Here is a 23,648-nt window from a genome sequence, read left to right as displayed (position 1 = left end):
TCAATCTTTTTCAAGAAGGAGCTGCTCAAGATTGAAGTTTTCTAAGCAAATTTTCTAGAAAATTAAAATACTTACCAGTAAAATAACTTTCTGTGAAGCTCAGTTTTCTTTAATATGCATCAATTTATTATGCATCAATTACCGCTGGTTAATATTTCATTACTGTATCTCTCCTTATATTGCCCATAATCCAATAGATCTTGTACATTCCACTCAGAGCAAGGGAAAAAAGATACAAATTCCAAGTTGATACTTGCTATTTTGCAAGAATTCACATACAGTTTGTTAAGAAATAATAGGCAAATGGGTCATACACTACTCTGACTGCAACTGACTTAGATACTGCAGTAGTTCTGCTTTGTTCCTTGAATAATGTAATGTTCCTTTTATGACTATACTGTTATTAGAACTATATAAATTATTTAAATAACAGTCATTTTTCAGAGTCGAACAAAATTTTTACTGTTTTATTTAAAGAGATCACAGCTTCCCAGAACACCATGTTTTCCTTGCCCAAAAAAGACCTCCATGGTTTCACAGCCCTCAGAATCTGTGTGAGCCCTCCAGTCCTGCCAGTGAGTCTGCCTGGATGCAGCGTTGCTCAGACCTCAGGCTCTGGTGTTTCCATGCCAGCTGTGTGTGGGGTGTATTTGACCTGCAAAACTTTGTTTATGCCATAACCATGCTGCTCAGTCAGGAGGGTCAGGGCAGAATTCAGGGAGTCCACAATTCTGTTTGTTTATGCAACCTAATCAAATGTATGAATGAGCTTTTATCAACATGAGACCCTGCCTTTGTCCAGTGTGCTGGCTCTGATCTCCATGTGCCCAGCAACATCCCCAGCTCTCCTGGAGCAAAGCTCCTAACTCCCTGCACATCTATAGCTCTACAGGATTTGGAGTTGTCACCATGTCCCCAACCTTCCCTTGTTTTGTGGGCTGTGAGAGAAACCGGGCTGCATGTCTTGCTGTGCTGCAGGTTGGCAGCTCAGCCAATGAGGGAGTTCTGTGGTCCCACTGAGCAGGCAGGAGTGCAGAGTGCCTGCAGTGTCACCAATACTCTGCAGTGTCACTAATACCCTGAGGTGTCACTAATACCCTGCAGTGTCACCAATACTCCGCAGTGTCACCAAGACTCTGCAGTGTCACTAATACCCTGCAGTGTCACCAATACTCTGCTGTGTCACCAATATTCTGCAGTGTCACTAATACCCTGCAGTGTCACCAATACTCCGCAGTGTCACCAAGACTCTGCAGTGTCACTAATACTCTGCAGTGTCACCAATACTCTGCAGTGTCACCAATATTCTGCAGTGTCACCAATACTCTGCAGTGTCACAAATTCTCTGCTGTCCTGTCACCACGCTGTGTCATTGCCCAGCACATACTCTGCAGAACTGCTCTACTCAGTGAGCAACCCAGCGCATCACCTACCAGCTTTTTCCCTTCCCTCATTACGGCTGCTTTTTTTGGGATGGAGAGGTTTCTTAATGTTAATTGCCAAATTACAGCAGAAAGCTGTGACTTGTGCTATGGCTCTTTGGAGGCAAAGGGAGTGTGAGGTTTCACCCCCGGGTTGCTGTACTGTATCAATCCTCCAAGTGCCTCACCTTGTGTATCCTGGATTCTTCAGGCCATTGTGCACTGTCACGGCTTTGGAAACACAAGGATAAAGTCAACAGGCGTCTCTAAATAAAATATATTACTATTTTCAAGCCACTTAAGGTGTGGAAACCTGTGTTTTCTAGCTGGCCTTCTGGCCAGCTGGCAGACAAGCAGAACGTGCTGCTTCTCTCTTTGTCCTGGCATGCGGCCCCTGAGCCTTATCTCTTCTCTAGGGAGCAGCAGGGACCCCAGCCAGCCCAAGGCGGGAGCAGCAGAGCAATGGCACAGGGACACCTCTACCCTCGACCCCCTCCTCCCCACTCCGGACCTAGATTCTAGTGAAGCCCCTGCCCTGGGAGCATCCCTCGACACAGGTATTCCTGCACACCACGGGCTGTTGTGCTGACACACAGCTCCCAGGTGGAGCCACACTCCTAAATAAGCAACATTCAGGAGATGCTCTTGCGATGGCATGGCTGGAAAGCAATACCTGAGCTTTCTGAAGATGTCAGCTCCAGGAGGTAGCCAAAATGACTTATTTCAAACCAAGAACATGTGCACATGAAAACTATGAGTTTTTCAAAGGCTCATCTGAATTGCAGAGCTGTGGAAGCTCTTGGGGACTGTTGATGATTCCCAAGGGCATCCTCAAAACACATTATTTTCTCTGAAATTTTTTAGCGTGATGCGTTAAAAATAAGCATCCTGAGTTAAGGACTTGGTGTAATGAGGAATTCTGCAGCAGGCACCGTGGAATCCTATGACCGTATTACGTGTCTTACAATATTCATCTTGGATTTTTCCTGTCTTCTAAAATCCCCATTGCTAGTATCACATTGGTTACACAGCATTCTTTATTTCCAGTTTTAAGTTTCCTCAAGGTGCTAGAACATACTTTGAAACTGTGAACCCAGCTCCGAAACTGGAAGGCAAACACTAAATTATTTTATAAAAATTTCACTGCTTTAAGCTCAATATCATATCATATTTTTAAATGTCTGAGTCATTTGGAAAGCTCGGGACTGTCTGTATTAATTATGGCCCCAGAAGATCTATCCCAACAGTCAGAAAGCAATTCCATTTGTAGTTAAGATTGCAAACACAATCTTCCTGGAACTGAAAGTTGCACATTGTGCAATTTTTATGGTTTGTATAGTTTTTCTATTTTTAGTTGTTTCAAACCTGCAATACATCATATAATCCTCCTTAAACTGTCATCCATAATGCTAATTGACACTAACTTGGCATAAGTGATTTGCTTTCTCAAATTTATATAGTTACTGTTTTATCTAACAATGTTACAAAAATAAAACTTTATTTTTCTCTGATATAAAATTGATATGAGTACAAACTGTAACAATGTATTTCTAGTTATGGACTTTAAAACAATTAACAAAAAAAAAATTACTCCCCCTCCCAGTATATTTTCTTTCTTTTAAAAATATGCATGTTATAAAGTCCAACAACTGTTCCATTATTTCAGCAAGCCATTTATTTAATATTTGCCTCTACAGACATTTGGAAAAGTTTCTCTGAGGTTTGAGAAAGACTAATATAATGGCACTTCTCAGCTTCTTTGAATACACTATGAGAAGAACAATTTTCAGGGTTTTTTTCCTTTCTAGAAATGCATCTTCAAGGTGTAAGAGATCAGTCAGTGACAAGTATTTACACAGAGCTCCCCAGCCTTGTTCTTGCTTACTTAAATTGTTGTTTGACTCCCTGCAGAAATCATTTGCAAGACCTTGTGCAGAGGACAGGGGACTTGCCACACCAGTTCATGACTTTTGTGCCATAATCCTAAGTGTTGGGTTCTGCCAATATTTTTATTTTCTAGGCTTTCCTATCCATTTGATTGTAATTCTTTGTCTTTGACATATATGCTTATTCCACAAGTCCAAGGTTTGTCAAATCCTTGGTGTTTGCTGCTTCCACAGGGTATGGCAGGGTGAATTCCAGTGCCTGGAAATCGCTGCAGCCAAGTCATTCCACAACACTGGGATGTGCTGCTGAGCACCTTTCCATGGAGGCTTTTGCTTTTTCTTGATGACAAAAAGAAATAACAGTATTAGTAAGTACAATCAGAATAAGGATACTTTTTGCAATTATGACAGCTACCTTAGGTTGAGCTTGTGGCCATCTGCCAGCTGCACAGAGTTTCTCTAAATTCTCTGGCCATTTCATAGCAGGGTGGTTTTGCAGGCCTAGAATTCACTGACAAACTGCTGACTGATTTTTCAATACTTTGTTTTTAAATTTATGTTGGGATTATTTTGCAGTCAATGGTATGTGCAGTATGGCTTTGCTGGCCCCATGTTGGGCTTTTCCCTGGGGGCTCCCCTGACAGGGGAAGCCCTCCTGGGGCAGTTCTGTGTCAGGAACGAGAGATGCATTGGCCTTTTTCAGTCTTCAGCTTCTTGTTTATTGTTATTTTATCAAAACTTCAGCACGCCATCTGCACCAGACTTTGCATGCAGGAAAAACAGCACAAAAATGGCCCCAGATGTACAGCTTCAAGGTCTTTTTAGGCTGAACTAGAGCTAAACTACACAGTTAAGAAATGACACCTAGATTATTTTCCCTTTTAACCCAATAACTGATGCCTCAAGACCTACAGTGCGGACTTTTCTGTCCGATTGCAAGATACCATCCAAACCCATGAAGAAGAAGGAAGAAGAAGGAAGAAAAAGAACAACTTACCTCCACCCTAAAACCTCCATCTTGCTTCATATCCATTACTATATTCTAAAAACCTAATAAATTTTCCACCCTGTGATATTACACTCTTCTAATTAACTACACACTTGTAATCCCAGTGCTATTAATCAATTTTGGAAGTCTTCTCCACAGCCTCAGGTCAAATGCTCTTGTGGGTCTGCTTTTCAGCACAGAAAGTTTAAAATTCTCAGCATCCAGGATTCCAGCAGTGCAGGATGAATTGAAAAGATTTAGTAGGATACCATGTTTTTGAATTTACTTTGAATAAATGAGTTGCACAATTTAATATAGAGGCATAGGGTGTATGTATTCCTCAAATTCTATTTCATTTAGCAGAATCTTTCAGGTTTAAAGGTATAAAATATTCTTAATTAGTAAAAGTAGGGAAAGGGATAAAATATTCTTAATTATCAAAGGTAAGGAAATATTTATTCAACATGGGGACTTCGTTCAGACTTCTCTGAAAGCCTTGGAAATATTTTCAGTACATATACAGTGAAGGATAAGCTGTTTAGTTTGAGATTGCTTTTTTGGTGCAGCTGTGCTTAGCAGTTGGCTATTAGATGCTCTGGAGAGCTGCCCTTTAACTTTCATCCGGGCAGGTCTGAAAAAACCCTCTTACCTCTGAAATTCATGCAGTCTGCATGTGGACAAATGCAGATAAGGAAAAGCTCTTATCTGTGGTCTCTGTAGTGAATAGTACCACAGCAAGCAGTGGTAGTGAGAGCTCACTTAGACACTTACACTAGGCATATAAACCTGAGTGAAGTTTATTCTCACTGGGAGTAAAACAGTAAATGAAATGTTAAATGTAAAATAGTAAATGAAATCTTATTTTTAAGTAAGTATAGCACCTTCAATACAACACTACATAACGGCAGGATCAGACAGCTTTTCACTAAATAAAGAAAATAAACCCAGCAATGTATTTATGTGCTGCTTTCTTACCTGATCTACAAATAATATGCCATCTGTATATGCATCTCTCACTTCTCTCCCCTTTTTTTTTTTTTTTTTTTTTTGGGATGGTGACCAAAATTTTGGCATTATTGTGAAATGTCAAATCACTCTTTTAAATTTGTATTCCAAGACCCAATGACGCCTTAATATTTAGAGATATCCTACCAATTCCCTTCAACAACAGAGATCTCCACTGTTTTTCTGTCATACAGCTCTTCGTAAATAGGAACTTGAAAATTTTATGATTAATTTTTTTCAGATTTTTCATTAATAAAAATTAGTTTCTAGTTTCACTTTCCCTAACTGAAAGGAAGCTAATGTAGACGCATTTTTATTGCTCTTTCTTAAATTAGTTGTTTTGTACAATTACAGCCAAATTCTCCCCACTCTTCCTCTCAAGAAAACAGTTTAGCATGAGGGGTTGTAGCTGGAGTACCAAATTTCCAAGTTAGGGAGCTCAGTAAGGGTCACCTATTGACTCTTTTCAGTGCTTGTTAGAAATATTGTGTTCTCTGCCCCTCTCAGGCAGAAGCGTGCCTGCAGCAGAGGTCTGATGCCTTGTGGAAAACCCATCCCAACAGCACGAGCCACTTCAGTTCGTGACTTCATTAATACAAAGTTGGCAGGGTTGGTTATAGCAGGGACTGTGAGGGGTGGACACAGTCCCACAGCCTCTGCCATGCCTTAACACTTGCCACCAATGTGGCACTGTGTCAGATACTGATAACGAGGTGCCAAATACCTGCTATTGCCTCCCCACCCATCAGCAAAATCGGTCTTTGTGATTATGCATTTCTGGATCCAGCCTCAGTTTATCAGTCAGTTCACGGATGTGCCCAAATTAAGGGTACAACCTCTTTAGTGAGATTAAGGCTGACTAAGAGGGGCAAAACTCTCCATGGAGAGGACTCCATGTCCTCTTACAGGGAGACTAGAACAACACCACCCTCTACCCAGCACCTTTTACCATGGGAAGGTAACCAGGGGATGCTTTCCCTGATAGGAGCCAAGGTGGGCTTTAGCAGTGGTCACTGGAACTGCCTGACTGAGGAGGACACACCTGCAGTCCTAACATAGCCTCAGAGAGCTCAGACTCCATTTCAAAGATGCTGCAGATTATGATTAAACCTAAATTTATACCTAAGTCACACAAGTGAAATAAAAGCTGAGGCGTATGAATTTATACCAATGCAGACCACTTTAACATCACGTAGGCTTGTAAAACACCCACTCCGTTTGTTGGATCTCTTTTTAATATCTTTCCATGTCTCTGAACTGAAATTACTTTCTAAGAAAAGCATCTGAGAAAGTTTTTCTCTATCCTAGTTAAAAAAAAAAAAAAAGAGAAAATGAAGCCCTTTTAATGAAGTTAAGAAAGGTAGGGTGTTTGGCTAGTTGCAACAAGAAAAACACAATTAACTTATATTTTATCCCTGATGAAATTGGATTTTATGCTGTCACAGACATTAAAGAATGTGGCAACAGGTAATCCTAGTAATGCTAATGGAAGCCAAGCCCATGCAGAAATATTTATTTGCTTCTTCCTTCACCTTTCCTTCCTTACTCAAAGTAACTATGTTGTATTTTCAGTTTAGCCTAAAGTTTTGCTCTGAATTAAAAAACCAGGTGAAGATTTAATCAGATTAACATTAAAAGGCTGTTAAAAAACCCATCGAAACCAGCTCAACCTGTACATGCAGGATAGCTCTTTAACTTCATTCTTTTCAAGTGAAGAAATTGTTGTCTAGGGATTTTGAAACCATGACATTACATTAGAAGAGGCATGCAAATATGGTTTCTAAAAATGAAAACTATTAAAGTGGCTGAGGCCATTTTCCATGTTTAGGTGAGATATCTGCAGGTTTTTGTGCTGCTCCTGTCAGTGTGAGACATTGGTATTATTTAAATCTTTTAGGCTGACATTTACTTCTTTACTTTCTTTGCCACAAGTTCTGAAGTCAGTGGAAAGCCTGCAGGATTACAGGGAAATGATGACAGTCACTGGGCTGGCACTGCCAGGAATGAAGTAAGACTCTCCTTTCCTTTTACCTCTTTGCAAACAGTAATGACAAGTGCAGGCCAGGGCTTTGAGTAATGCAAGGGCCACTCTGGAGCCTCCCAGTGCTGGTCCTTGTATCAGTGACACAAAGAGCTCAAAGTTTGTGCCACCAAGCCCAGTAAAACCAGGATAAACCTGGTGTGAAGTGGGGATGTTGTGCAACCTCTCTCTGTGCTTCAGCCTTCTCTGTCTCATCCTGCTTCTGCTGAACCTCTCTATCACCAAAATATTCCTCAGTAGCAACTTACAAATATGCCTCTAGAATAAGTACTAGAGTTCTGCATCCCTTGACCTAACTTGAAAAATTTGGGGTTTTTCTGTTTTCCCACCACCACTGCTTATTTTCTCTCTCCAGACTGTGTATTTACGGTGAGTTGCACTTTTCTTTAGCATGGCTGATTAGTTTTCCATTTCCTTTGTTTGTAAAGGCTGTGGAAAGGAAAGGCTGTAAATTAAACAGTGACGGGGCATGAGCACAGATACTGGAAGGTGAACGTCTGCCTGTTCTCGTGCTAAACTCCTGGAGTGGTCCTTGGCACTCTTCTGGCCAGGCTCTTAACAGCCTCCCGACCCCTCTGAGCACGTTTCAGGAGTCAGCATGGGCTAGGAGCAATTCCCAGTGGGCAGTGTGGATGCAGCCAACGTGTTATGGATGCTAAGAGGGCTTAAGAGCCTGAAGTATTTTCAGGACAGCTGGCCTCACAGTCAGAGAGGAGTCCTGCAGTATACATGCAGCCAGAGGATTCTTTTTTTTTCCCAAAGGGAAAAATATTACTGGAAAACCACCAAAATTGATAGTGAAACCGAAGGGCAGGTTTAGTATCAGAAATTATATTTAACTCCTTGTTTTGAAACCTTTTGAAGTTTTAAACTTCCCAGAGGAGGAACCTTTTGGGAGCTAGAAGGCAGCCCAGTCTAATGGAGGGGGTTAAATTCACATCTCACCAAATGACAAGGCATTTGTGTGCAAGCTGGTACTCTGTGTCTATCAACAACTGAAACTTCCTACAAAGGAGTCACTGACAGAGATTTGGAACTTGCTCCCTGCTTTGGTTGACAGTTGAAATTTGAGATGCTGCAGATGGCTTTTTTTTACACTGTTGTCTCTTGGAGACTTTATTTGTAGAAGATACAGGTCCTCTGTCTAATATTTTTTTCCTTTTGCTGCAAAATCTGTAAGGGTATCTACATTGTGATTATTTTTTGTATTTTTTTTAAACAAAAGAAAGATAAATTGGTCACATGTAAAATGTAGCTGTAGTTTACTGGTTTCAGCAAAATCAGAGCTGTGAAAATTATGGCTACTGAAAAGAAGATAGATTCAATATCTACATCAGGTCAGAAAGAGACAGCAAAATGAAAGCTTAGAGTTTGCTTTTGGGACATTAATCTTCTTGTTTCATCTTATACTTGTTAAAGATACCAGTTAATTTTGAAATAAAAAGTAATTTCAAAGTGAAAAGTTGAAACTTATTTTGTAGAAAGCTAAAGGCTTCCTCATTTCCTAATTGTATTTGGGAATACCAATGTATGCCCCATGGTTGATTCCTAGGTTAAAGCAGTCTTGCAAGGCTCAGGGAATGACTTTAGTTTCTGTGCTGTATTCCCTCAGTGATAGATAGTTTTTAGGTATTTTGGTTGGTCATAGTGAGGATACAAACAAGGCAAGACCCATGATGATTTTCAGCCTGCTCCTGCTGATTTCAGCAGTTTTCTACCACCTTGGCAGGAGACTGGCATTGTTATAGGAGCAGTGTCCTTAGAAACTACTTACCAGAGATACTAGAGCGCTGTTCCTGTGTCCATGGTGTATTTCACCTTGTGGGTTATCAGCTTGGCTCTGTGCTGCCAACAAAACGAACTGACCAGCGCTTGCCTAACACCAGAGATTTCCCAAATGCAGGAGTGAAAAATCTTTGGTAGGCCAGCTAATCTGCATCACCTCTCTTACCATTTTCCAGGCACGTTCTGGCTGTCAGGTGATAAAACAAATGTTTAGGAGGTTTGGACTGGAACTAATGGTGACACTGCCAGTGTTGTCTTAATGTGAAGTTCACAGTTTGATTTGAAATGGGTTAACTCAAAAGAGCAGAAAGCTGTAAAACAATTTGTGAGGTATCATGAGGGCACAGTGCTCAATCCAGAGCTCTGAGAGCAGCTGTGTCTCAAGACAGGTTTCATCAGCTGGGTGCAAGGCCCCAGAAAGAATCAGCATTACCTTCCTCCAAACATTCATTTTCCTTCAAATCAGAGGTGTCCCTGGGCATGGGACACCCCAGTGGGCTGGGAAGAGGGGTGATTAGTCCACCTCTCCCAGCTCAGCTGAAATGGGCTAGAAAGGCTGCACTGCAGGCAGCTGGCACTGCTGTCACCCTCCTTGCTCCTGGCTAGTCCCTTTCAGCCACATGGCCACTCCAGAGAATAAATGTCTCAGCCCTCATCAGACCTTGTGGCATGTTTGTCTAGTGGTGTCAGCTACTTGAACTGTCTCCTCTGTGACTCCTGTTTGTACTTTCTGGCAGCTGGGAAGCACAGTAATCAAAACATGAGTAGGGTGATACATAAAAGTTTATTTTTTTGACTCAATTATGATCTAATAACTTATCATTCCTCATGCCTCATGCATCCAAGATGTTTTTCCAGATGAAGCCTGGGAAATATGAATCTTTGTGAAACAAGTCTATGCTACTCCTTAGTTGGTCAGCATGCTTTACTCATGTAAAAGTATTCCAGATGAAACCACAAGTTTTCCTGAAAATGACAAAATTAATGGAATTATACCAGCATAAACTCTGTTCTTTATAAATCTGTGCCATAATTTAGCTAGAGAAGAGTTTACCTTGGAATTAAGAAAATGGAGTTAAAGTGTTATAAATCTACCTTGGTGATGACTGTGTTTCCTCTTTTCATTTTGTGAAATCCTTTTCTGCTTTCATGCTGATTATACTTATTTAGAAAGACACCTGGATATGGAATTTTCAGAAATCTATTTTCTTCCCGAGACTACATTTATGCTTATTCCTCTTTTTTTTTTTTTTTCAAACATAGGAAATATTGTTGATATAGTTCTTGGTGAACATAATCCATGTGTTACTATGCCCCACTGTTACAAGAATCAATTTTAAAATTAAAAAATAAGTCTTTCATAAAACAAAAAGGCTTTGCTGATTCTCATGCAGCACCTCAGCAAGTACATCTGCTATAACTTTGCTACTTTTCTACACTACTTGCAAACAGCAAACCCCACCATGGCAGCAGTGTCCTCAGGATGAATCAAGTATTTATTCTTCAGTGCATGAAGCTCAGCACTGGGGTGCTGTTTCTCCTAACACCTGTATGACAAACACTTTTCCAGGGCAGTAAGCAGACCAGGTGAGAGGATGAAAGCAACAATGGTTTACATAGCTAGACTAGCCACAGGCCCTCTCCTAGTCTGTACAGGAATTACAACCCTGTGGTTTGGTTATTCAAGCTGTGCATTAAATAGAGAATTGTCCTGATTAAAAGAGTATCCATATCTCTGTGCCAAGAGTCCAACAAGAAGGGCAAGCAGCAAACATGTGCTCTCACAAAAGTACATTGGCAAAGTATAACACTGTCAAAAAGAACAAAGACCTTTTCTTGTTTGCTCAAATCATGATGCACATGAGGACAGGAGACTGGGGTTAGACAGCACAATGGATTAGTACTTTAGGCTTGAAAATTTAGAAATTCAGGAAACTCCAGGATTACTAAGGTCAGATATTTTTTCTCTTCTTCATTGTATTAGTCATTAGGTTTATGGCTCTCCTGTGACTATCATGACTGAAACAAACACAGGAGTCATCTGCAAAAGCAAATGCAGGAATGAGGTCTGCATTCCCTTGGCCTAGTTCATTCACAGTTCAGAGTCTGTCACATCCAGAGTCTGCTTCATGCAGCCTTAGAGTCCAACAGCACAGCATTGCTCTTTCAGCACAGCCACAGCTCTTACTGCTCCTATCACAACCTCTTGGGAATGCGATTCCTTTTAATTTCTTAAAGCCAGATAAAATAATGAACATCTGCAGAGCCCAGGAAAATTACCTGGAATAACCAATATGAAAACTAATAATTTTAGTCAGCCTCTGAGGTGGTATGAACATCCCGTTGTATCTCTACATGATTGTCCTGTGAAAGTCACACTGCTGAAGCCAGGTAAACAGTTGTGGCTATCCAGATCCCCTGGGGCTAAAGCCATCCATTTCCATCTGGGGTGGTCCTTGCTGAGGACTTCTAAGCCAACAAGGTCAATTTGATGCCCCATCCTCCTCTCCTCCTGACAGTTGAGAAAATGTCTTTTCCCCTTCCCCTTCCCTTCCCTCCCCCTCCCCCTCCCCTTTTCTCTTGTCTTGTTTTTGATGTTTTTTTTTGGTACCTACTACTTTCAGATACAGACTGACACTATTTAAAATATTTTCTAGCTCTCCTCATCATTTGTGGGGTGTTTCAGATTTGATGGAGGTTTTATATTATTTGGTCTCCAGTTTGAGTATATTTAAATTATTTTTCATTCCTAGTCCTATATATTGATCCATAATCACCGGGCAGGAATTTGTCTTGCTCAGTGCTTGAGTTTTCCTCCATCAGCCCTGTGTACCCAGGCACTTCTGCACATCACTTTGCTCTGTTCCAAATTCCTGCACAGCAGAGCCCCTGAAAGATACAGTTCCCAAAGCCACAGCAGAGAAATAAATTCCAGTTTTGGTTCACTAACCCAGTTGCACTGTCCCTACAATACTTTGTTAGCCTGTCAGAAACCAACCACTTTCATGTCATACTCTAATCAGTTAGATCTGCAACTGAGATCCAGACTACAAACTTATTGCCAATGGCAACAACCGTATCATGGCTTTCAATCAACTCTTGTGCATGTGTGTATTATTACATTATTATTATTATTTCAGAGGAAAGTACTATGGAGCCAAAATCATCATGTCCAATTAGCAAGAGGGGCTACACATTAAGTTCAAAGAACCCCTTTGCGTTATCTGATTCTAACAGAACTAGTAACAGAGCCTAATCTAACCTGCCATTTCAAGAGCTTCAAGGGAGAACAAATTGCCATCAGCGGGGGAAAGACTTGGAATAGCATGCAGCCTGTCCTCTCCTGACATCCTTCTCAGCAAATTCCTCACAGATTTCCTCCTGATGTCAGTAAAACTAACATAAAGGTTGTTTCATAAAATCTTGTGTGGATTCTAACTTGTGAAAAACTGAAGGATCCATGCCCAGAACAACAATACAGGCTCATGTAAATAATCATAGCATTTGTCCTTTGTACATAAAGCTTAAGAAATGGCTGAACCAGAGGAGGGGCTGAAGAGTTCCCATGCAGAGTACCAGTGCTGTGAGCACATATTGAAATGAGTAGCCAATAAATGTCACAATCAAGGTGACTGGTCACATAAAGTCTTCTTGTTTGACTGGAAACGGTTAAAAAAGGTTCCCAGTTTAATATGCAATATGATAAGGAGTGGGAAAAAAAAAAGTAGAGTTAAATTCTAAAGTTGTTATAAATCATATGAGTTATTTCTTTAGGGAACACAATCTCTTCAGCAGATCAGGAATGCTGTAAGATATGGAGATTTTATCAGGACTGACAGCAGGAGGTCATTTGTTACCAGTATTAGACTGGCAGTGTCCCCAGAATCAGTTTTGGAGCCCTGGTGAAACAACAGATAAGCAAAGTTTTGGGATTTGGATATTTGCATACTGAAATAATGTCATGCAATACTCAGAAACTTTTCTTTATCGCGATGCCATCAGAAATGCAGACGGATATCCAAAATGATAATGCTGAGCACTCCCTTCCAGCACACAGTATTGCAGCCAACATCACTGGTATGTTCTGGCTACTTCACGCTGCTGTAATTAAAACTCAGTCATCCTTACAGCTGCTTTGTGTTCCTGGAGCGCTGCACAACAGCTGGATCATGCCGTTGATTTTGGCCCTTAAACTCCTTGGAAATGACTGTGTGAATATCAAAACCTTGGCCTTTTCTGTCACCATTTAAGCTTCTGTCACCTGTATCTCTGGCTTCAGCACATGACACCTTTGCATTTGGGTAATGTGTTGAAAAAGTATCAGCATCATAAGGGAATACAGAGTAAGTGTTATCATTTCTCTGATTTTGGCAGGCTTTCACACTAAGAAAGGCTGTTAGGGGCAGTGTCCCTGAGTGTGACAGACTGTCTGCCACACTTACTGTCAGGTAAGGCTTGCTGTAGAAATAAATCTACAAATTTAAAAGAAATTTTGAAAGAGGCCAAGTTTGATCTCCTTTTACAGCAATCATATGCTAATTAGCGAGATGATATGGAACACCAGGTCAAATGGTTAAGCCTCTTTGTTGCCATTTTAATGAACATAACTTTGCATTTGTCCTTTGTGGGCCTCTACTGATTTACAATGAGCATAAGCACACTTGAAATATACGTTCCTAATTTCTCTGTTAACAGGTTGATAAGCCTATAAGTCAACTGCTCGGTCTTTACATGGCCTCATGAATTGTTATCTCAGCTCCCACAAGGACAGATGGATCAAAGTGGCTGTCTTGAGTTATGATGTGACTGGGTGACACACCACCTTTCATGAAGTCTAACATACTTAGCTAAGTGTATCTGGTTGATTATGCAATTTTCAGGGTGATGATGTGTCTCAACCAGACATAAGTTAAATTTAACATTAATTGTGAACCTTCAAGTCTATAAGTTGAGTTGTCTTACTACAGAGATATCCCTAAAACGGCATGCTACTAAGCAGAATATACTGTAATATAATAATCTGTTTTACACTGCAAAACATATACAAGACAGTCTTCAAATATTTGTTCTTAAAACATGTGGGATGTTCTGGATCCATGAAGCTATTCACTGTAAGCCATAAAAAATAGGTTTGGTTTAGAGATGAAAGTGGCTGGAGGCAGTGACCCACAGGGACTCAGAAGGAAACACTTAGAAAATAGAGACAGATTGAATCCCATGTGCTGTCTCCTGAGAGGAAGCATGGTTGGAAAGTTTCAAACCCATTAAAGTTAAACAAATTGAAAAGCCCTATCTGAGAGGAAACATAGTACTATGTTTATTTTTCCATTATAAATCTGAAACCCAAAAGATTTCCTGAGGTTCTCAGGTATTGTTCATGCTTATAATGAAGATCTGTTTTTAGAAAGTGTAATTCATGTATTTAATCCAAACTGTTTGATGAAAAACACCCTGCATAAGCATTCAGGAAGCTAAAGGCCATTGTATACCTGTATCACATATTGTTTAGATAAGAGCAGGCCTACAATGCAAGGAATCTCTTTGTGAAACTCTCTCACTCCAAAATATAGAGTCTAATTCTCTCCCTATTTATGCTGCTGGATGAATTCCACTGAATTAGTGAAGATGTGAGTAACCAGTCGTAATAAAAAGACAATCTTCATGTTGAGTGTGAAACTACAAAAGTGCAAGGCTAATTGTGGCAAGAGATTTATAATGCTGGCCTGCATCAAATATGCAGGCAAGCAACTGAATACCAAGTGTAATTTAGCAAAGCTGGTAAGTCAGTGTATTTTAGGTTTTGCTCCATCACTACTGAACTGCTGCTCTGAACTCCTTATCTGAAGTGTGTGTGATGTTATTGATGCATCTGTTTGACTAATGAACAAACTTCAAACTAACACCAGAGATTAATTTAAATGAGAGGAAATACTTGGAAGCAGTGGAATATTTTTCATTAGATTTATTGCTTTAAAAATTTAGCTATACAGTTGGTCAAGTGACAAAGCTGAGGAATGTTTGCTGTTGTAGTCTAAGACTCAATGCTTAAGAAGACAGAAATGTGAGCATTGAATAACCATGAGCCCTTTGGAGAAGCCCTGAATTTTCTGTAAAGAGTGTGTTTACCTGTTAGTGATTTCATATCATTCATGCTCATTTTTCAAACTTCTTTTCAACTTTCCTTTATGGAACTTATCATCTAATAATCCTGTGCAGTATTTGCCACCTGATTTACTCTGCATTCTTCATTTTTCTTGGTTACCTGCAATAAAATCATTGCTTACTTCAGAGAAACAGCAGACTGACATTTGTCATGCATTGGCACTGCACTCTCATAGAGAAATTACACTTCAGCAATATGCTTTTCAAAAATTAAATTGCATTTCTGTTTTTCAAGTAAAAGAAGATCTATTTGACAACCTGCTTTGTTTTGCAGTGTTGAATTGTGAGTGACCAACATGTCAACTGAAGAAAAGGAAACACTGGAACGTGTTGTCCCACATCAATTTTAAGTTCCATACATTTAAACTCATATCAGCATTTGGCTTGCTGAAAAAGATGGCTAATCTTACCTCAGGACTTTTTTTCTGCCACACACAGAGTTGTTGGAATGGTTGAGCTTTCTACCACAGTCTCTTGAGCATGACAGTATTCTCCAGTTTTTAGAAGACTGTTGTTCTTACCAAAGGCAGTATTTCCACTGTGGCTTTCTTTTTTTGTAAGTAATTTTGTTTATAAATGCATCTTTATGTTTGTTTCTTTCTAGGCAGGGATGAGGTCCCGAAACCAAGGTGGAGAAAGCTCGTCTAACGGGCACTTCTCCAGTTCCAAGCCTGTCATCAGCCACGCAGAGAATGAAAAACTTCAGGAGGATGCCAAGAAAAAGAACAAACCTCATCGGAAGGAAGATGAGGTCATGGTTTCAGCAACTGTCAAACGGCACTCAAAATCACCTGGTCCTAGTGAGCGAAAGAACAAGAAGTCCATAGAGCTTTCTAAAGAAGACTTGATAAAACTACTCAGTATAATGGAAGGAGAATTGCAGGTAAATTAAAGATCTTCTAAACCATATTTTCTACATACCTATTTTTAGGTTGTCCAAAGAGCACAGGGCTCAACTAACAGGAACATCCATATTTAAGGCAAAGGACCACAAGGAGAGAGCAGTGGTAGTTGGTGTTTAACAGTTATTAGTTTTAAGTGATGATTTATTTACCACTGCAGCTACCCAAGCAAGATAAATTATAGACACCTGTCAAAGAAACACCCGACAAACAAATGTGGATCTGCAGGTGAGGCTGAAAACAACCACAGGGGAATCAGTTGTAGGTGGGAAGAAGGGAGTGGAGGGATGACAAGTAAATATAGGGAATGTAATTACAATCATTATTGAAAATATTCAAGAGGCAACTATACAAGTCAGGAATACGGAAATGGACTTAGGATCTCCCCTGGAACTTCTGCATATTTAGATGTTACTGAGGCCTCAGACAAAGCGCTGCCTGTCCTGTCTGATTTCTGGAGTCTGGTGCTTTGCACATTCCTTGCTTTTCAAAGATCCATTAATTTTACTTCTTGGAGTAGTGCTTGCTTGAAAGTTTTCTCAGTTGTCCTGGTTTACATGTTAATTCAGCCCAGTAGTAAGTCCTTGATGGCTGTCAACCAGATTTTGCACTTAGCTTGTCCCCAAATGTCCGTCCAGTTTTGAGATTCTCTTTAATGCTAATGCATCAATGAACTCTCTGTAGCATGAGCCTCCAGAGAATTTCAAAATAAGAAGCTGAAACGTGGTATTTCAAAAAGTCAATATGAAGACTTGTGGCTTTTCAAAATTTATCCCCTTTTGTAGTAGGACTGTTTTTCAAATTCATACATTCTTTTGGTTGTACTTTAGTGACCTTTTTCACTGAACCTATGGACAAGCAGAAAAAAGCCACCCAACCTGTGTGAAAACATTTTATCTTAATTCCTTTATTCCAATTAACCATTACCATTTAGTTTTTCATAGGAGGCTTTACTTTTCCCCCGTAAACCACATTCATAGCATTATTACTTTAATTTGAACTTGTTACCATCTTATCTGATTACAAGAAGCAATTGTTCTGTTAATTTCTTTGGTACATGAGTCACCATTAGCACAACTCTGAGAAGTATCATTAAGTATCACTTTTTCTGCACATAGTTCACCTCTAGTTTGTTAGAAACTACTGTCAAGGTGCAAGAAGTAAGTATACATTCAAAATAATTTTGTCAAAGACAGAGAATGGTCATTTTACAATGACAAACTGCAGGGAAAAAAAAAAAAAGGAAGAAAATATGTTGAATGCAACTATGCAGAGGAAAAAAAAACTCACCATTACAGAAAAATAACCATTTTTATTATGCTTCATTTGACTTTATTCAAAAACTGGTATATGTAATTTCCTTAGAGATGGAGCTAGCGTGCAGCTTCTGTGGTGAACAGAGCCAAACCTCAATAGAAATGTATCATGCTCGTGTTGCTCACAAGGATTTACCCTGAAGTCACCTCTGTGGTCTGGAAAGGGGAGGTGAAGAAAGTCACTAATGTTTCCTGTGAGGCAATAAATGTGGTCTTTATTGCTTGAGTATTCTCCTGTTCTTCACCATAGTCTTTTACTTTGTGGGGTAGTTACACAAGCTTTGAAGGACTGCTCATGTTCTCATTATCCCTATGGGTATGATGGGAATAGATCCTGGACAATACTTTTAGGGTTTTTCATACATACAGACCCCAAAGAGATGCCAGGCACTGCTGAAGCTTCCTGGCTTGTAGGAGGGTATGGGGACAACCACACTGGTAGTTGTAGAGTGCATCTCTTCTTCTGCTCCTTGCATCCAGGCAGGGAAGAGAGTAATTATTTTTAATCCACACAAGTTTTTAATTTCATGTCAAACCCCCCATTTTAGTTATTTCCCTGGTACCTGTGTTGACCCATTTCTGAAGTGGGCAAGCTACAGTACTTTGGCTTGGGATGAGAGCCTGGTTTAACGCTACAAAGGAAGATGAGCCAAGGAAGGCTTCAGCCAAAGTAAATACTCTGGTATTACCTCCTGGCTGTCACAGTGACCTAATGCACTGAGTAATTTCATGGCTTTTTATTTTCAGATCTTTTCAGACATCTCTGGTGGCTGGCTGGCATTTTGTTGGACTGACAAATCATATTGTGGGTTTACTTTGAAACAATTTCAATACTGTCAAACCAAACATTATCTAGGCATATGTAAGAAGATTTTGTTTTGAGAATAACATCAGGCTGTACCTGTAGGGAGATGTATTTTCTGAATAAAAAAAAGGGGTAAAATACCATAATTGTTTACTCAACCATGAGCAGGGGGCATCTTATGCCCATACCACCAGGGTGAGACTGCCTTGGAACCCTCAAACAGCAAGCTAAACCATGGGAGGTAATCTGTGACAGTGATAACTGTGGGGTTAGCAGGGCAAACTGGTAATGTATTCATATGCATCACGTGCTTAGTTCACTACTCAAATCATCTGACAACACAGACCCACATGACATTGATCTTGGTATCAGTACTGAGCAACTTACTTCACAACTTGATGTCCCAGCTCTTCATTTTGAAGTCAAACGTGCCAGAAAACCATGGAGAGATGCCCTGGAAATTATATTAATGTCCTTATTTCTACCAAGATTGTTTTTTAAAATTATAATACCCTCAGGTAGCTTACTTGTGCTTTAGCTCCAAGTTGGACTCAGCTCTGCCTGTCTTCATGTTTTCTGGCTGGACCCTGTGCATTTACTGAATATAGAGAAGGAAAGCTTTTCATAAACATCTGAGGTAACCATAGCCTATGCCTTATTTTGTAAGAAAACAAAAGGGAAGAAAAAGTTTACAGAAGCTGCAGTGATGAGAATGTGTCCCAATATACATGGCAGGAGTGCTCTTAAGTACAGCCTCTCTGAAGGAGAGTGGGAAGCAAATTAACTGATGACAGGGATTTATTTTAATGGCCCTATAGCTCAGTGGAGTGTTATTTCTCTTGTGAGATCTAACTGCTCATATAAAAAAAGTGGTGATTACATGGTCTTTAAACCCACATTGAACATATAGTGGCAAAAAAAATCCATGAAAGATTGCTTCCTATACCTGGAAAGAAAAATCTAATTTTTAAATACTATAAAGCTGATTTGAAAAGAAAACTTCAAATACCGGTAGAATAAATTGAACCATGAAGGTATGGCATTAATTTGCCTGGTTGTTACAGTGATTTCAGTCAAACCCACATGTGAATATTATTAATTACAGAGCAAGAGAGGCAGTGTGAATCTTTACAATGATGATATAATACTATCTGTGGTTCACAGATTTTTGTCCAATGGCTTATGTATTTGTCCTGGCAGGAGCATATTCCCTTTCTGTAGGGTTTCTGAGCAGCAGCCATTAATCTTCAGCAATACCAACACTGATTTTCAACATTTCCTGACTGGAGGGGCAAAAGGAAATGAGGAGGAGTATTCCTACATGTTTACAACTCAGTCTTTTATTGCATATTTGGAGAAAAACCCCACAATAATAAAAGAATATTTATAAAGACAACATTCCCCTACAAATCATTAGGTTTTTCAAGAAAAATAATTTCTTATCCAGATTCTGTGCCTATTGCTAGAGGGACAATTTAAGCCTGGGAGACAGCTTCCTATATTTCACACCAATTCAAAAAGGAGCAACTTTTCCACTCAAGGCCTTTGTTATAGTCCATGTTTTACTGTGTTTGTCCAGTGCCAACGTGGCATTCATCCCCTGCAGCTCAGCCCCTCATTGCTGTTGAGGTCCCTTGCATGCTTTAGGACTGAGGGAAATGTTTCCTGAGAGCGTGGCACTACTGAGGAACAGAGCTCCTCAAAGCCATGGGGTGTAAAGGAAATACATGTTAAGTTGCCAGCTGCACATTTCCTCTGTTACAGACCAGAGGGAGCAGATGGGCAATATGTGAAATGTGATGTCTTGAGGAACAGTATGTGAAACATGCAAGGGATATATACATTAATCAAAAGACACAACTTCTGACAAGTCCTCAGACTTCCAAATGGTCCTATGTAACACTGGTTTGGGTTTGGTTTGATATTTGAAGGGAAACACTGTGTAGCAGATATTCAGTGGTAAACCTCCTTTCTATAGCATCCCTTGTTCAAAGGGAGAGACCAAATCACTCTGCTGTCAAAGTCCCTTCCTTACGAGTATTTAATCAAGGCTTCATTTAATGGTTAATTTGAGTGCTTACAGGAGATGTCAGAGCAATAGCTTGTTGAAGGGCGGGTATGGGAGGCTGGGTGCTGGTGGCTGAAACAAGGCAGTCGTGGGGTAAGAAGCTCTCTCATCCAACAGAGGCAGGAGGAGCTCACCTTCAGGTGGGCTGCAAGATTTTCTTCTCAACCTGGGAGGGTCAGGGAAAGGTTAGCAGAGGTCTCTGTGTTTTGTTCTCCCTAGCAAGGTCCTTATGAAATATCTTGGTATCAGTGGCTGCACATCCTGCCACCAGGAAAATCCTCTCTCTTAACAAAGTCAATTAACTCACATGTGTATAGGTGATAAACTACCCATTGCATTTTAACATTTTTAAATGTATTTTAGTATTTTTCTGTCTGTCTTTCTAGTAGAAAACTATACTTTGTAAATGCAAAGCAAAGGAAAATTCTTTGTTTCCATCTTTCTGCTTTCTATTTTCTTTCCCTTTTGTAGGGCTACATATTATATAATACATTTTATTCTATAATTGCTCTGTTCAGCTCTTTTTCCTAAGATCTAAATTTCTCTATTCATTTTTCTTCCCTTCTTAATTTTTCTAGTTATGACCTTTTTTCTTACTCTACCTTTTTGTCACTTCCCAGCTCAGGCTTCCGTCATCCTTATACTGCAGATGCATTGGTTGACCTGAGAATTCTGGAGATAAAATTGTAGATCTACTGTATATCAAATCCCATAATCTAATTTTTTTAGGCAAATGCTCCCTTTAACCTTTGTTGTGAACTTTGTAAGCCGTGTTTTAAGATTAGGTGGGCTGATTACTTTGACTACTGTTATTGGAAAATAGTCCCAGAACTGAAAATCTTTAATGTTTATCTGATTTCTCCCTTTTAATTTCTGAAGCAATTTTAATTATGTCTAGTGAAACCTTTATTAAACTTTGCTGTACAGTGATCCTGCTTTGAAAATCCACCTCTCTGCCTCCTGCCTCGCATCCTCTGAGCCTTTGTTTTTGCTGTGCTAGCCATAGCACATCCTTTCTGTTTCCTCTGGCTCTCCACATCCTCATCACCCCTTGGCCAGCAGCAGTTACACCCCGGGCTCACCCTTCTTGGTGTCTGTAGCTGGAACTGCACATGGAGTGAACTCCTCTTGATGTAGGAGAGAGCTCTCTGTTGCCTTGTGCATTTGGTTTCATACTTGCCTTTCTCTTAAGGTATGGCATTACTTGGCCTTCCCATCACTTGTCAGTCTGACTAGTAAAAGCAAGGGAATTTGACTCTGTATCTGTTGTGATGTTTTTCTCTCTGTCACTTTTTCCTCTTGCTGAAATGTGTAAACTTGCATGTAACGCCTCAAATTGCTTTTGTATTGACTATTCCAAGATATTGTAACACTGGGAGAGCCACCTAGTTGTATAGTTAAAAAGCACTGTACAGATTTCTTTATTTTCCTTCAGTGCCATTTTTTATACTCTTGGATTAATATTAATAGATATGGATCTGCCTCAAAGCTCAAGCGAAGAATGTGGGATAGATAGGTTGGTAGAAACCAGATGTGTTCCTTGTGCAGCAATCAGAAGAAAGCTGGGGCAAGTTGCCTTGGCACCAGAGATAGCAGTGAAGAGAAAGAGTTTTCAAATGGTCTTCAGCAAAATAGCACAGATTAACAAGCTGCAGATGAGCCAAGGCAGAAAGAATAGGTAGGTAAAGCCAGAGAAAAGTGCATGCAGGGTATCTGTGAAGTCTTGTTGATGGAATTGAAATACTTTAGGATTTATGAGCATATCATAGATGAAATACAAATTCCCTGCAGGAAAAACCTTGGCAAGTACAGAGCTACAGGGAAAAAGAGAAGATAGGGTTAATGTGAGGAGGGAGAGGTGACTTAAGCAGAATGGAATGAGGGGAAAGAGGCTGGGCAACAGAAGAAAAAGAGTGTAAGCAAAAGGGGAATACAACAGAGATAAATGGAGCCAAGCCAGAGACATGGAAAGTGGCCACAAAAAAGGCAAGAAAATGAAGGGAAAGAAGGTGTCTACAGTAGAGCAAAATAAGAGCCTAAAAACAAGCCCTAAAAATGTCTGGCATATCAGTACAATGAGTTAAAAAAATTCTCTCCTCTCTTAGTGACCCCTGGTTTGTTTGTGTTTTCCTGGTGAAGAATGCTTTTGCAGCACAAAAACCCCCCAATGTTTTCAGACCACAGATGCTCTCTTCTATTTTTATTGAATAATTTATAACCAGAGATTAATTTTGTCCAGAATAGTATGGTTTATTTTCTGTAGCTTGCATTTGCTGCTGTGCAAAGGGCAGAACATACCATAGGAGGTAAGAACTTGTCTAGCAAGTCCCAAAATCATCAGTTTTAAAATAGAAGCTGGCCGGTTTGTGAGAGAAAAAAAAAAAAAAAAAAAAAAAAACCAACAAAGGTAAGACAGTATACTGAAATATAGTTAAATTGTGCTATTTAGGCAATTTCCTGCTCTATCTGAAATAAAGAGCACAGGTACTATCAACTACAGGGATGATGGCCATCCATCTCTTTGGTACTAAAATTGCTTTAGAATTACATGTATGCTTTTCAAAGTAATGATCCTCAGTAGAATGTCACTGTCACTGGACAGTTGTAGGCTGAAGACCTCTTTCACAAAGATATTTTAACATCCTTCTTTAGTAATGCCTGAGCTGTACTTAACTGAGCTGTGTCTGCTGTGTTAGCCTTGAAGGATCAGAAGAGAGATGAATAATTGGCAAGTGTCTCTGATCCATTGAACATCTTGTCTAGAGTAGAAGGAAGAGTATGAACAGCTTGGGGTTTTTTTCCAAAAATTCTAGGTCTTCAGTTCAAAACAGAACAGAATTGCCCACAACCAGCTTTTTAAGTCTTGGTTTTGTTCCAAACTGGTCTTCTCTTGCAAACTCTAGAAAACTAGTTTTAAATAATGAAATAATTAGACTACTTATTTTTATTTTTCTTTACATTTACTTACTAGAAATTGTATACTCAGCGCAATAGCAATGAGGACATTTGTATCTTTTCTCATTTTTCTTGAACGTTCACTCTGTGGGAGAGCACATGGCCGATCATTTTGCAATCAATGTTAAATGCATGAGCTTTCTGGCTTTAAAATATCTGGGATTCTTTGGAGAGCTTGCAATGAGCATATGTCTTATGTGTCATAATGCTGTCCAGTACTCTGAGTCACCAGTTGTTAATTTAACATTGCAGTGGTAGATGAACCTGTTTTTGTTAACTTTGCTGCCCCAGTTCTGTGTATATTAAGTTTTTGT

The 23,648-nt window shown here is 39.8% G+C and overlaps 1 protein-coding gene across 7 annotated transcripts in view; it reads left to right on the top strand.

The window, feature by feature from the left end:
• The window catches only part of FILIP1 (filamin A interacting protein 1), a 117,041-nt gene that overhangs the window by 41,357 nt on the left and 52,036 nt on the right, over positions 1-23,648 (top strand). For 6 of the 7 annotated variants that reach the window (XM_072926582.1, XM_072926577.1, XM_072926580.1 and 3 more), the window contains exon 2: positions 15,893-16,171. In XM_072926582.1, the coding sequence (XP_072782683.1) occupies positions 15,893-16,171 (279 nt within the window). Of the gene's footprint in view, positions 1-1,837; positions 1,979-15,892; positions 16,172-23,648 lie in introns of all 7 variants that reach the window. The other variant, XM_072926578.1, reaches the window with a different exon arrangement.

Source organism: Taeniopygia guttata, chromosome 3, assembly GCF_048771995.1.
Source record: "Taeniopygia guttata chromosome 3, bTaeGut7.mat, whole genome shotgun sequence".
Classification (NCBI taxonomy): Eukaryota; Metazoa; Chordata; class Aves; order Passeriformes; family Estrildidae; genus Taeniopygia; species Taeniopygia guttata.
This window is presented reverse-complemented; position numbering and strand designations above follow the sequence as displayed.